Source organism: Petromyzon marinus, unplaced genomic scaffold (genome assembly GCF_048934315.1).
Source record: "Petromyzon marinus isolate PM22_M1 ecotype Great Lakes invasive population unplaced genomic scaffold, UKy_Petmar_22M1.pri1.0 PM_G_Scaffold_17, whole genome shotgun sequence".
NCBI classification, from domain to species: domain Eukaryota; kingdom Metazoa; phylum Chordata; class Hyperoartia; order Petromyzontiformes; family Petromyzontidae; genus Petromyzon; species Petromyzon marinus.
Window position 1 is genome coordinate 2,601,278 of NW_027422728.1, and position 17,312 is coordinate 2,618,589.

At 50.8% G+C, this 17,312-nt stretch overlaps 1 protein-coding gene across 1 annotated transcript; it reads left to right on the top strand.

Moving 5' to 3' along the window:
* Positions 1–1,267: 1,267 nt before the first annotated feature.
* On the top strand, positions 1,268–17,298 carry LOC142911176 (uncharacterized; the record flags this gene model as incomplete). Its single annotated transcript, XM_076060281.1, has 3 exons — positions 1,268–1,637; positions 2,361–2,866; positions 17,257–17,298. Coding segments are annotated over 3 exons (918 nt in total), but the record flags the coding sequence as incomplete, so codon positions are not given.
* Between the last annotated feature and the right edge of the window lie 14 nt (positions 17,299–17,312).

Consider the following 17,312-nt stretch of genomic DNA (forward strand, 5'->3'; position numbering starts at 1 on the left):
ACCACCACTAACATCCTCACCACCACCAACATCACCACCACCAACATCACCACCACCACCAACAGCACCATCACCACCACCAACATCACCATCACCACCACCAACATCACCACCACCACCAACATCACCACCACTAACATCCCCACCACCACCAACATCACCACCAACATCACCACCACCATCACCACCACCAACATCACCACCAACATCACCACCACTAACATCCCCACCACCACCAACATCACCACCACCACCAACATCACCACCAACATCCCCAGCACCACCAACATCACCACCAACAGCACCACCACCAACATCACCACCAACACCAACATCACCACGACCACCAACATCACCACCACCATCACCACCACCAACATCACCACCAACATCCCCACCACCACCAACATCACCAACATCACCACCACCACCAACATCACCACCACCAACAGCACCATCACCACCACCAACATCACCACCACCACCACCAACATCACCACCACCACCACCGACACCACCACCACCAACATCACCACCAACATCCCCACCACCACCAACATCACCACCACCAACATCACCACCACTAACATCCCCACCACCACCAACATCACCACCACCACCAACATCACCACCACCATAACCACCACCAACATCACCACCACCACCAACATCACCACCAACATCCCCACCACCACCAACATCACCACCAACATCACCACCACCAACATCACCACCAACATCACCACCACCACCAACATCACCACCACTAACATCCCCACCACCACCAACATCACCACCACCACCAACATCACCACCAACATCCCCAGCACCACCAACATCACCACCAACATCACCACCACCAACATCACCACCAACATCCCCACCACCACCAACACCACCACCACCAACATCACCACCAACATCCCCACCACCACCAACATCACCACCAACATCACCACCACCATCACCACCACCAACATCACCCCCAACATCCCCACCACCACCAACATCACGACCAACATCACCACCAACACCAACATCACCACCACCAACATCACCATGACCATCACCACCACCAACATCACCACCAACATCCCCACCACCACCAACATCACCAACATCACCACCACCACCAACATCACCACCAACAGCACCATCACCACCACCAACATCACCACCACCACCAACATCACCACCACCACCACCACCAACACCACCAACATCACCACCAACATCCCCACCACCACCACCATCACCACCACCAACATCACCACCAACAACATCACCACCACTAACATCCCCACCACCACCAACATCACCACCACCACCAACATCACCACCACCATCACCACCACCAACATCACCAACATCACCACCAACATCCCCACCACCACCAACATCACCACCAACATCACCACCACCAACATCACCACCAACATCACCACCACCACCAACATCACCGCCACCACCAACACCACCACCAACATCACCACCAACATCACCACCACCAACATCACCACCAACATCACCACCACCATCACCACCACCACCAACATCACCACCACCACCATCACCACCACCAACATCACCACCAACATCCCCACCACCACCAACATCACCACCACCATCACCACCACCACCAACATCACCACCACCAACAGCACCATCACCACCACCAACATCACCACCACAAACATCACTATCACCAACATCACCACCACCACCAACAGCACCATCACCACCACCAACATCACCATCAACACCACCAACATTACCACCACCACCAACATCACCACCACTAACATCCTCACCACCACCAACATCACCACCACCAACATCACCACCACCACCACCAACAGCACCATCACCACCACCAACATCACCACCAACATCCCCACCACCACCAACATCACCACCAACATCACCACCACCAACATCACCACCAACATCACCACCACCACCAACATCACCACCACTAACATCCCCACCACCACCAACATCACCACCACCACCAACATCACCACCAACATCCCCAGCACCACCAACATCACCACCAACATCACCACCACCAACATCACCACCAACATCCCCACCACCACCAACACCACCACCACCAACATCACCACCAACATCCCCACCACCACCAACATCACCACCAACATCACCACCACCATCACCACCACCAACATCACCCCCAACATCCCCACCACCACCAACATCACGACCAACATCACCACCAACACCAACATCACCACCACCAACATCACCATGACCATCACCACCACCAACATCACCACCAACATCCCCACCACCACCAACATCACCAACATCACCACCACCACCAACATCACCACCAACAGCACCATCACCACCACCAACATCACCACCACCACCAACATCACCACCACCACCACCAACACCACCAACATCACCACCAACATCCCCACCACCACCACCATCACCACCACCAACATCACCACCAACAACATCACCACCACTAACATCCCCACCACCACCAACATCACCACCACCACCAACATCACCACCACCATCACCACCACCAACATCACCAACATCACCACCAACATCCCCACCACCACCAACATCACCACCAACATCACCACCACCAACATCACCACCAACATCACCACCACCACCAACATCACCGCCACCACCAACACCACCACCAACATCACCACCAACATCACCACCACCAACATCACCACCAACATCACCACCACCATCACCACCACCACCAACATCACCACCACCACCATCACCACCACCAACATCACCACCAACATCCCCACCACCACCAACATCACCACCACCATCACCACCACCACCAACATCACCACCACCAACAGCACCATCACCACCACCAACATCACCACCACAAACATCACCATCACCAACATCACCACCACCACCAACAGCACCATCACCACCACCAACATCACCATCAACACCACCAACATTACCACCACCACCAACATCACCACCACTAACATCCTCACCACCACCAACATCACCACCACCAACATCACCACCACCACCACCAACAGCACCATCACCACCACCAACATCACCATCACCACCACCAACATCACCACCAACATCACCACCACTAACATCCCCACCACCACCAACATCACCACCACCACCAACATCACCACCAACATCACCACCAACACACCACCACCCCCCCACATCACCACCATACACCACCACACACCACCACCAACACACCACCAACATCCCCCATCCCCCCACCACCAACATCACCAACACATCACCACCACCATCACCACCACCAACATCACCCCCAACATCCCCCCACCCAACATCACAACCACCAACATCACCACCAACACCAACATCACCACCACCAACATCACCACCACCATCACCAACATCACCACCAACATCCCCACCACCACCAACATCACCACCACCAACAGCACCATCACCACCACCAACATCACCACCACCAACATCACCACCACCACCAACAACACCACCACCAACATCACCACCAACATCCCCACCACCACCACCATCACCACCACCAACATCACCACCACCAACATCACCACCACTAACATCCCCACCACCACCAACATCACCACCAACATCACCACCACCATAACCACCACCAACATCACCACCACCAACATCACCACCAACATCCCCACCACCACCAACATCACCACCAACATCACCACCAGCAACATCACCACCAACATCACCACCACCAACATCACCACCACTAACATCCCCACCACCACCAACATCACCAGCACCACCAACATCACCACCAACATCCCCACCACCACCAACATCACCACCAACATCACCACCACCAACATCACCACCAACATCACCACCACCAATATCACCACCAACACCACCACCACCAACATCACCACCAACATCCCCACCACCACCAACATCACCACCAACATCACCACCACCACCACCAACATCACCACCACTAACATCCCCACCACCACCAACATCACCACCACCACCAACATCACCACCAACATCCCCAGCACCACCAACATCACCACCAACATCACCACCACCAACATCACCACCAACATCCCCACCACCACCAACACCACCAACATCACCACCAACATCTCCACCACCACCAACATCACCACCAACATCACCACCACCATCACCACCACCAACATCACCCCCAACATCCCCACCACCACCAACATCACCACCAACATCACCACCAACACCAACATCACCACCACCAACATCACCACCACCATCACCACCACCAACATCACCACCAACATCCCCACCACCACCAACATCACCAACATCACCACCACCACCAACATCACCACCACCACCAACAGCACCATCACCACCACCAACATCACCACCACCACCAACATCACCACCACCACCACCAACACCACCAACATCACCACCAACATCCCCACCACCACCACCATCACCACCACCAACATCACCACCACCAACATCACCACCACTAACATCCCCACCACCACCAACATCACCACCACCACCAACATCACCACCACCATCACCACCACCAACATCACCAACATCACCACCAACATCCCCACCACCACCAACATCACCACCAACATCACCACCACCAACATCACCACCAACATCACCACCACCACCAACATCACCACCACCACCAACACCACCACCAACATTACCACCAACATCCCCACCACCACCAACATCACCACCAACATCACCACCACCATCACCACCACCAACATCACCACCAACATCCCCACCACCACCAACATCACCACCAACATCACCACCACCAACATCACCACCAACATCACCACCACCATCACCACCACCACCAACATCACCACCACCACCATCACCACCACCAACATCACCACCAACATCCCCACCACCACCAACATCCCCACCACCACCAACATCACCACCACCAACATCACCACCACTAACATCCCCACCACCACCAACATCACCACCACCACCAACATCACCACCACCATAACCACCACCAACATCACCACCACCAACATCACCACCAACATCCCCACCACCACCAACATCACCACCAACATCACCACCAGCAACATCACCACCAACATCACCACACCAAACATCACCTACCACCCCCAACACACCACCCACACACACCACCACCACACCACCACCAACCAGCACTACCCACCACCAACATCACCACCACCAACATCACCACACCAACATCACCTCCCACCACCACCAAATCACCACCACACCACCACACCACACCCACCAACATCACCACCACCAACATCACCACCAACATCACCACCACCAACATCACCACCACCCACACCCCACCACCACCACCACCATCACCACCAACATCACCACCACACCACCACCAACATCACCACCAACACCACCACCACCAACATCACCACCACACATCCACCACCACCAACATCCACCACCAACATCACCACCACCACCACACCCCACCACCAACCTCCACCACCACCACCACCATCACACCCCATCCCACCACACACACCACCACCAACATCACCACCACCACCCACCACCACCAACATCACCACCAACATCACCACCACCAACATCCACACACATCACCACATCACCACCACCAACATCACCACCACCATCACCACCACCAACATCACACCACCCACCACCACCAACACCACAACCACCACCACCACCAACATCACCACCAACATCACCACCAGCAACATCACCACCAACATCACCACCACCAACATCACCACCACTAACATCCCCACCACCACCAACATCACCAGCACCACCAACATCACCACCAACATCCCCACCACCACCAACCTCACCACCAACATCACCACCACCAACATCACCACCAACATCACCACCACCAATATCAGCACCAACACCACCACCACCAACATCACCACCAACATCCCCACCACCACCAACATCACCACCAACATCACCACCACCACCAACATCACCACCACTAACATCCCCACCACCACCAACATCACCACCACCACCAACATCCCCAGCACCACCAACATCACCACCAACATCACCACCACCAACATCACCACCAACATCCCCACCACCACCAACACCACCAACATCACCACCAACATCCCCACCACCACCAACATCACCACCAACATCACCACCACCATCACCACCACCAACATCACCCCCAACATCCCCACCACCACCAACATCACCACCAACATCACCACCAACCCCAACATCACCACCACCAACATCACCACCACCATCACCACCACCAACATCACCACCAACATCCCCACCACCACCAACATCACCAACATCACCACCACCAACATCACCACCACCACCAACAGCACCATCACCACCACCAACATCACCACCACCACCAACATCACCACCACCACCACCAACACCACCAACATCACCACCAACATCCCCACCACCACCACCATCACCACCACCAACATCACCACCACCAACATCACCACCACTAACATCCCCACCACCACCAACATCACCACCACCACCAACATCACCACCACCATCACCACCACCAACATCACCAACATCACCACCAACATCCCCACCACCACCAACATCACCACCAACATCACCACCACCAACATCACCACCAACATCACCACCACCACCAACATCACCACCACCACCAACACCACCACCAACATCACCACCAACATCCCCACCACCACCAACATCACCACCAACATCACCACCACCATCACCACCACCAACATCACCCCCAACATCCCCACCACCACCAACATCACCACCAACATCACCACCACCAACATCACCACCAACATCACCACCACCATCACCACCACCACCAACATCACCACCATCACCACCACCAACATCACCACCAACATCCCCACCACCACCAACATCACCACCACCATCACCACCACCACCAACATCACCACCACCAACAGCACCATCACCACCACCAACATCACCACCACAAACATCACCATCACCAACATCACCACCACCACCAACAGCACCATCACCACCACCAACATCACCATCAACACCACCAACATTACCACCAACATCACCACCACTAACATCCTCACCACCACCAACATCACCACCACCAACATCACCACCACCACCACCAACAGCACCATCACCACCACCAACATCACCATCACCACCACCAACATCACCACCAACATCACCACCACTAACATCCCCACCACCACCAACATCACCACCACCACCAACATCACCACCAACATCCCCACCACCACCAACATCACCACCAACATCACCACCACCAACATCACCACCAACATCACCACCACCAATATCACCACCAACACGACCACCACCAACATCACCACCAACATCCCCACCACCACCAACATCACCACCAACATCACCACCACCATCACCACCACCAACATCACCCCCAACATCCCCACCACCACCAACATCACCACCAACATCACAACCACCAACATCACCACCAACACCAACATCACCACCACCAACATCACCACCACCATCACCAACATCACCACCAACATCCCCACCACCACCAACATCACCACCACCAACAGCACCATCACCACCACCAACATCACCACCACCATCACCACCAACAACAACACCACCACCAACATCACCACCAACATCCCCACCACCACCACCACCAACATCACCACCACCAACATCACCAACACTAACATCCCCACCACCACCAACATCACCACCACCACCAACATCACCACCACCATAACCACCACCAACATCACCACCACCAACATCACCACCAACATCCCCACCACCACCAACATCACCACCAACATCACCACCACCAACATCACCACCAACATCACCACCACCAACATCACCACCACTAACATCCCCACCACCACCAACATCACCAGCACCACCAACATCACCACCAACATCCCCACCACCACCAACATCACCACCAACATCACCACCACCAACATCACCACCAACATCACCACCACCAATATCACCACCAACACCACCACCAAACGCAATCAGGCGAGGGCAGGAGGCAAGGCCCCGCGTGGCTAGGCCCCGCGTTGTAAAGTTCCAACCTGGACATCGATTTCCATGCTCGCTGCTACTCAACTGATATCCCTACGAGAGAGAGAGGCTCTACCTTGGTAAACAACAACAACAACCACCACAACGATGAGAATTTCTCACCTCGGATTTCAGTGCAAGCGCGCACACGGCAGCTTCCTGTTACCCCGCGCAACAGGAAGTAGTATGACGTCACTTCCCTCCCACGAACGGCTCTCTAACTGAATAAATTATGTTAATGAGGCTGAACCCGTCGCAATAAACTCGCGACGGCTACATTATGTTAATGAGCCACCAGTCATTGGGCGTAGCTTTGCCCAAATAAGGATTGCCACTGGAACGATATAGGCAGTGACCCAAGCGGAGGTGACGTCACGCTCAAGAGCGCGGTGGACGGGGGAGGGGTGAATACCGTGGTGACATGACGTCACTAGCGAGGTACACCTCCCCCTGGCGTTTCACACCGATGAAGTAATGCAGAGTGGTGACGTCACAGAGTTGGAGTTTAATTTGATTTAGATTCATTTTCCATTGCTCCCTCCCTTGGGTGTGTGAGCTCAGCAACAACGTGGACATTATTGTGTATACACTGTGTGTGTGTACACTGTGTGTGTGTGTACACTGTGTGTGTGTACACTGTGTGTGTGTACACTATGTGTATACACTGTGTCACTGTGTCGCTGTGTGTGTCACTGTGTGTGTCACTGTGTGTCACTGTGTGTGTGTCACTGTGTGTGTACACTGTGTGTACCCTGTGTGTGTACACTGTGTATACACTGTATGTACACCGTGTGTACACTGTGTGTGTATACACTGTGTATACCCTGTGTGTGTACACTGTGTATACCCTGTGTGTGTACACTGTGTGTGTGTACACTGTGTATACACTGTGTGTGTACACTGTGTGTGTACACTGTGTGTGTATACACTGTGTGTGTGTACACTGTGTGTGTATACACTGTGTGTGTACAGTGTATGTGTACACTGTGTGTACACTGTGTATAAACTCTGTGCCACTGCGTGTGTGTACACTGTGTGTGTGTATATATATACACTGTGTGTGTACCCTGTGTGTGTACACTGTGTGTATACACTGTATGTACACTGTGTGTACACTGTGTGTGTACATTGTGTATACCCTGTGTGTGTACACTGTGTATACACTGTGTGTGTGTACACTGTGTATGTGTGTACACTATGTGTATACACTGTGTGTGTACACTGTGTGTGTACACTGTGTGTGTGTACACTATGTGTATACACTGTGTGTGTACACTGTGTGTGTGTACACTGTGTGTATAAACTGTGTGTCCACTGTGTGTGTACACTGTGTATACACTGTGTGTGTACATTGTGTGTGTACACTGTGTGTGTACACTGTGTGTGTGTACACTGTGTGTGTGTACACTGTGTGTGTACATTGTGTGTACACTGTGTGTCGCTCTGTGTGTCGCTGTGTGTGTCACTGTGTGTGTGTCACTGTGTCACTGTGTGTGTGTCACTGTGCCTGGCACAAGCGTCGTGGTGACGTCACCACCACTTAGTTGCGAATGGCGATTGTTGTTGTGTCACTGTGTCACTGTGCGTCTGTCACTGTGTGTGTGTCAGTGTGTGTACACTGTGTGTGTACACTGTGTGTATGTGTACACTATGTGCATACACTGTGTGTGTACACTGTGTGTGTATACACTGTGTGTGTACACTGTGTGTACAGTGTGTGTGTGTAAACTATGTGTATACACTGTGTGTGTACACTGTGTACATTGTGTGTGTACAGTTTGTGTATACTGTGTGTATACTGTATGTGCACAGTGTGTGTGTACACTGTTTGTGTGTACACTGTGTGTACACTGTTTGTGTATGTACACTGTGAATATACTGTGTGTGTGTACACTGTGTGTGTGTGTACACTGTGTGTATACAGTGTGTACACTGTGTATAAACTGTGTGTGTATACACTGTGTGTGTGTACACTGTTTGTGTCCACATTGAACCGAACCCCCGGCAAGGCCATCTACTTAATGACGAGAGAAAATTCACACGAAATGTCCCTTTCAATGAAGTCTTCCAGATGTAAATTGATACAAGCTTTTAATGAAGAAATAAAATCATCTAATTCAAAACACAACACAATTCAAAGATGTTTCATTTTAAAACTTCAAAACGGAGCATGGGGTACTTGCGTGAATGCGTCCTTCGTGTGCAAATGTTGTGACTTTCCTGGCCTGAAAGCCGTCAATGTGTTGGACCCTTATTGGTGCACAGCGTCTCAACAACAGCAGTGGGGTTTGCTTCAAGCGATAGGTAACGAACATCCAGACGTCAATCAGCAAGGAGCATTCATAGTCTTAGACAAAATCTACGTCAACACGTAAGACAAAACTACAATTCGTGTTGTAGAGAATGTATCTCCTCCTATACGTTTAACTTTCAAGTGGTATGCCTTGTAACTGATGAATGATCTGAGCGTGCTCCCTATTTCAAAGACAATGAGTTGCTCCAGAGGCAGAAGCTTCGTGAACCACAAAAGTACCCTTTGACCTGTATCACAAGAACAACGGGTCTCACCCGAGTTCTCTGTACAGGTTACTTCCGAAACACACACACTTTGTCCTAACATCACTTATTCAATGTGTGACCCTCAGACAAAATGATACATGCACGCGCACAATCAGACAAGTATTCATTCTAAATCATTGACAGGCATATTAACAACATTGAATTACTGCAGCGAAATTGACTGCATCACGTTACATCGTATTAACAAGAAGTTATTTTACAAATACGCACCGTCTGCTTAACAGTGAATGTACACCGTACTATTGTTGCGTCATTCAAAATGAGTAGGCCGTTGCATGCTGGCGTCTGGGTCAAAATGTATCAAATTCTAAACATTACGCTACAAATAATAGATCACGGCACTTCGATGGCAACACAAGCAATCGTCATCAGGTGGGACAAGCACAGCAGCAATAAGAAGAAACTGCTGGAGTAGGCGCCTACTACTTCAGCAGTTTCTCTTGCTGTGGTTGTCCCACCTGATGACGATTGCTTGTGTTGTGATCTAAACGCCGTGATCTGTTATGTTTCTACCCACGTGGTGACTTTATCGAAATAACTCAAGAGTGTGGATTCCTGCAGTCACGGAAGCTTCGAATCAAGATTGCCTACAAACTGCACAACTGAGATGACGCATCAATCATCGCCCCCTACTGACAGGCTCTTGTCCACATATAGGCTGGTGCAGGGCCACCACCTTGTGCCACACAGGGGCAGCTGCTACTTGGGGATGCTCTTCGAGTGTTTCAGGCGAGGTACGACACAAATCTCCGAGTTGCTGAGGGGATTAACCAAGCACCATGTAAAATCAATTATTATGATAACATAGTGAATGCTTGGGAGCTTATTGGCTCTTGTTCCTGGTTAGAGATCTACCCAACCCACGGGCCCACAAAGTGTTCAACTTCACGTTCCTGTCATTAAAGGCCTGTGACAAAGGTGCATCTATTGTAGCGACATCGTCTCAAGCTTACACATCTACCGGGTCTCCACTTGACTTTGTATTGTCTAGAAGCAAGTCCACCCACACCTCCACTTCCACAAACTGCTGGGAGTTGCCTCGCTCTGCCTCAGTCAGAATTCTCCACCTGCTTCACGTTGCCTTCATCAATGTGAAGGTCTCATTCTGGAAATGAATCTTCATCTTCACATTTCACCATCACCTCTTCATATTTCACCTTTATACCTTTAAAAGTGTCCAAGCTGGGATTTTCTTCCGGTTCGTGTTTCATGAGGGATGGGCTCATTGCGGCACTTTGACTTTCACAAGCTGATTTCAGACTCCGACTTTGCTCCTTGTGATTCTTTTGTGTTCTCTGATGTCTTCGAAGATTTGATGAATCTGCAAACGGCTTCCCGCACAGAGCACACTTGAAGGGTTTCTCTCCTGTGTGTGTTCTCTGGTGTTTTACAAGATCGGATGACTGTGCAAATGCCTTCACGCACACACTGCACTTGAAGGGTTTCTCTCCCGTGTGTGTCCTTTGGTGTACTTTAAGCTTTGGTGAAACTGTAAACGCCTTCCCGCACAGAGTGCACCTGAAGGGTTTCTCTCCCGTGTGTGTTCTCTGGTGTGTTACAAGAATATATGAATCTGAAAACGCCTTGCCGCACAGAGTTTTCCCGGTGCCAGGAGATTGGCCGACCCCCCACAGGACAGGTTACACTGCGGTGCCCCTAAATTGGCTGAAGATTTTATGGGCGCAGAAGGGAAAGGTTCACTGGACCAACCGCGATGAGTTACTCACGACCTTGGGATAGGCGGAGTGTGGAGTAATTGGCCAGAAGAGCAGACCAGTGGGTTAGAATTAATGAGCACGGGAGGACAATGGGTGAGCGGCAGCAGACCCCGTGGCCCTCCATTTAGACGGCGCAGGTTAAGCGCGCGATTGGCCGCGCGGTACAATTCCACCCTGGGCCTTTTAAGTTTAGAGAATGAAGGTAGGAGCCCCGGGACGATTGGGGCAGTTGTCTTCAACCTCCGGGCAATCCAGACCCACTGCCTGCGGTCCTGCCTCCTCGAGCCGCTCGCAGCGTCCATGTGATGCCAGCGAGTGCTGCTATGAGGCAGCGATAGGCAAGGATTTCGCTTGTCCATCTCCCTCTGACCCTCATAGCGTCCGTGCGATGCCGTGAGAACAGCTACGAGGTACATGGTAGGACGTTTGTGTAACTGGGGTCATAGGCAGAGTTAGGCTAGGCTCTCCTCACGAAATATTCCCCCTCCAGGTAGCGGGTTTTTGTGCCGTTAATAAACTTTAGTTCATTTCTGTGTGTGTGGGTAGAGCCTCGGCGTGGAGTCTGTGATTTTTGTGGGGAGACGGTGTGCATGAGAGGGTGTGTGCGGGGCTGCAGGGTTTCGGCGTGGGGCCCACTTGCTGGCACTCGCGCGCACTTACACAGCGTGTGCATAGTAAAAACAGCCTTAGCGGCGAGGCGTGCACCCAGAGTCCTGCCGCAGCCATCCCTTTTTCGTTATCATTAGCATTGGTACACAGCGGATTAGGGCCTCGCCACGGTACATTCCAAATCCACTCACTCACATGCTCACTCACCCTCATGCAGAACAAGGGGAGTACATTCCAACTCCACTCACACGCTCACTCACCCTCATGCAGAACAAGGGGAGTACATTCCAACTCCACTCACTCACACGCTCACTCACCCTCATGCAGAAGAAGGGGAGTACATTCCAACTCCACTCACTCACACGCTCACTCACCCTCATGCAGAACAAGGGGAGTACATTCCTACTCCACTCACTCACATGCTCACTCACCCTCATGCAGAAGAAGGGGAGTACATTCCAACTCCACTCACTCACATGCTCACTCACCCTCATGCAGAACAAGGGGAGTACATTCCAACTCCACTCACATGCTCACTCACCCTGATGCAGAACAAGGGGAGTACATTCCTACTCCACTCACTCACATGCTCACTCACCCTCATGCAGAACAAGGGGAGTACATTCTAACTCCACTCACATGCTCACTCACCCTCATGCAGAACAAGGGGAGTACATTCCTACTCCACTCACTCACATGCTCACTCACCCTCATGCAGAACAAGGGGAGTACATTCCAACTCCACTCACTCACACGCTCACTCACCCTCATGCAGAACAAGGGGAGTACATGCCAACCCCACCCAAAAAAACACACGAGTCTGGAATCGATCCCAGACACATTCTGGTGCACCACTCTGCCCCCCAATAGAGCGTGATTCAATTATTTCTGTCAATATGTAGCGTTGACTTCGGATGCACCTCATGTAACTCCTGAACCCCGTTAAATTGGTTGCGTTGGATTGTTGCAGCCAACTCTCTGGGAACCAGTTCCTTCAACAAAGTGCGGGCTTGCGTGTGGCGGTCTGAGTGTCTGGAGGCAACTGGAATTGGACTCTGCGATGCCTGTAATGTGAAGGTTTCTGGTCTTTTTCACAAATGTCCAGCAGGGGCGGATCAAGTTACAACAAGCAATACAATTTTGTTAGGAGTACAAAATAGAAAAAAGTAATGCAAGTCACTAAAAATGTACGACTATAAATATAGTATCTAAGTACAAATTAAATGAGTACATACATGCCTGCCGATGTATCAATACCGAACGCAAGCTAGGGCAAGGCAGTAAAACACCAACAAAACAGTCCCAGACCACACCAAGACAACACGCAGTCATTTTATTAAATGTTCTGATCTGTGTTCTGACTTTAATGCTTCCTAACTTGTATTCTCCTGCAAGAGATGATGACATTCTAACTTGCAACGTTCATCAGCTAGCTGAGACCAGGCCAATGTGGCTTTGAATGGTGTCCTAGATGGACACCCACCACCGGAGTGGAAAATCTTACAGATGTCAAGCATATGGTCAACGGGCAGATCACCTCAACGGTAGGTCCTGGTGTCAAGGACATGGGCTTGCATTCGGTGTTCTGTTACTATATAGTCCAGCAGATGTCCCTGCTTGGACCCAGTGTGCATCCATGATGCTGTGTGGATGCGCCGATGCCGGAACAGCGTGTTGGTAAGCCCAGAGTGCCGCATAGAAGTCTAGCAGCCTCCTACCGTTGTTATTGAGCTGTTCTGGCCGATGCCTTCCAATCACTTTGGCCCAGATGCCAGTGTCATGACCCACTCAGGCATTAAAGTCACCCGACAGGATGACTCCATCCCAAGGGGCGACTTTAGCTAGTACTTGTGACAGGTCATAGAAGGCATCTGACTCACCGGCCTTGCCTCCATCCCTCCACTGGTGTTAATAGTCGGTGGAGGCGTAAGCAACCACCCTTACCATTCCTCGTGTTTTGTTTATGGGAAGGCCAGACCATAGAAGCCTGGGACTTACAGTTTCCTAAACCTCAGCGCCATGCTCCCACACCTGTTGTATATATGCCTCTTCCAAAAAAATGTTAGTGTAATATTGTCTATTTTTATATCATGGCTCCTTGGAGACAAATATGCGTTCCCTGCATGCTGAAGCTTGGGAAAACCAGATGACGAAGCCAAAACAGCACTATAATGAGAAACGGGTAAACATAATACAAGAGACATTGATCAGATGGGCATGATGAGAATAACCAGAGCTGAGGAAGGCCTTAAAGCCGTCGAATATTTCGCTTCTCAGGAATAAACCTAACTCATGTAGCAAAAGGTGAAACGTTAATGAAAGGCCATAAAGGAATAACTCTTCCATGGGCAAGAAGTGACTCAGGGAATTTCTGAGAGAGCAAGGGAGGACCCATGGCAAAACACCATAAACTCACTGCACCCGAAGGCAAACAGAGGACAAAGAGACGAGAATGTCCCTTGCTGTTTCACTCTCTGAATTAACAAACCCGAGTGCCTGGAAAGTTGAAACGTAAAATTGCCAACCGCTGCATGTGAATATTGTTAAACGTCACGATTTTAAATGTTAACTTTTGTGAACGGATACATTGTTACATGACAATACAGAAGGTTTTGACTACGACTAGTTGCATGTTTTATTAACATCCACTTATCAATATGTAATCAGCGTCTCCGACATGGGTTAAACTTCAGTTGTATTTATTCTCAAGTTGCAGTACAGCACGTGTCTCCCTGCGCGGCTGGCTTCTCTCTTGCTCCCGGGACGGCGGCGCACGCTTTGCCTCCCGCCGACGTGGCACTCACTCTTTCTCCACCTCGCCGCTGGCTGACGGCGTGTCGGAGAGAGGGGAGGCTCAGCTGGTGGAGCCCGCCACGTGGCCGATGGGTGGTAGCGCAGGTGGTGACGACGTTCGGACCCAGGCTCTTCACACCGACGACCCAGAGTCCTCTGCTGCTTCTGCTTATATCCCTCTCGGCGGTGCTAAGCTCCGCCTCTAGCCACGCCCCTCTCGGAACATTTTAGAGGGCTCTCGAGGCTTCCCGCTAGCTCTACCCATTTACCTTTCACCCAGATGGGATCCCCCTTACTGATTGGATGTGAGACAACATAGCACGTGTCTGCAATAACCCCCCGGTCGTCCTGTAGGTGGCGCACTCTCATTACAAATACATAAGTGCCATGATATCTGGGTTAAGCATATAAACTTGTTAACGACTTATGGAAGTTTTGTATTGAAGTATTCTACCAAAGGATCATCCCTAAGATAAACACGTACAAATTACATATATTCTCCACTCTCACTCACTCTTCTCCTCACCATCCTCCTGTCACTCACCCTTCTCCTCACGCTCACTCACCCTTCTCCTGTCACTCTTCTCCTGTCACTCACCCTTCTCCTCACTCTCACCATTCTCACTGTCACCCTTCTCACTCTCACTCACCCTTCCCCTCACTCTCACTCACCCTTCTCACTCTCACCATTCTCAATCACCTTTCTCCTCACTCACTCTCACCCTTCTCCTCACTCTCACTCACCCTTCTCCTGTCACCTGTCTCCTCACCCATCTCCCTCAGGGCAGTAGCGGCCCGAGCACGGCTCTGCCTCAGGGCAGCATCGGGGGGCGTACATGTTCGGGAGGGGCTCATCTCTGCTTGGATGGTTGCTCGCGGTCACGTGACACACTTAAACCAATCCGGGGGCGTACATGTTTGGGGGGGCGCACCTCTGGTTGGCTGCTTGCTCGGGGTCACGTGACACACTTAAACCAATCCGGGGGCGTTAATCACAGTCACAGAATGACAGGACAGATCTGTGATATTATATATGTAGATACAGAATAGTAATAGCATTTTGCTGTATATGTTTAAAACTGGTTTGCAAGATTGATAATACGTGATAATGATGATTTCTGCTGAATAATCCATCGTGAAACTATCTAATGCAACAATTCAGCAATGTAAACTCCATGTATTGTTTAGGAATACATTAACATGGCTTTATAATTTAAAATGAGTTGTATGTATCAACAGCTGGTGTTGTTACATATTCAAATACACAACTATATACATTTGGATGTATATATTCCTACTGAATCTATTATAATGTTTAATGTGAGTCTTTACTAGCTCATTTGGCCCAAAACACACCTGTCATTCAAATTATCACTCAAATTAAAAGTTTAATATCGTATGTACATTTTTTTTTTTATCACCACAGGATTTACTTTTTAAAATCCTGCCACCATCCTCTGGGATTTGACTATCCTCCGTGGA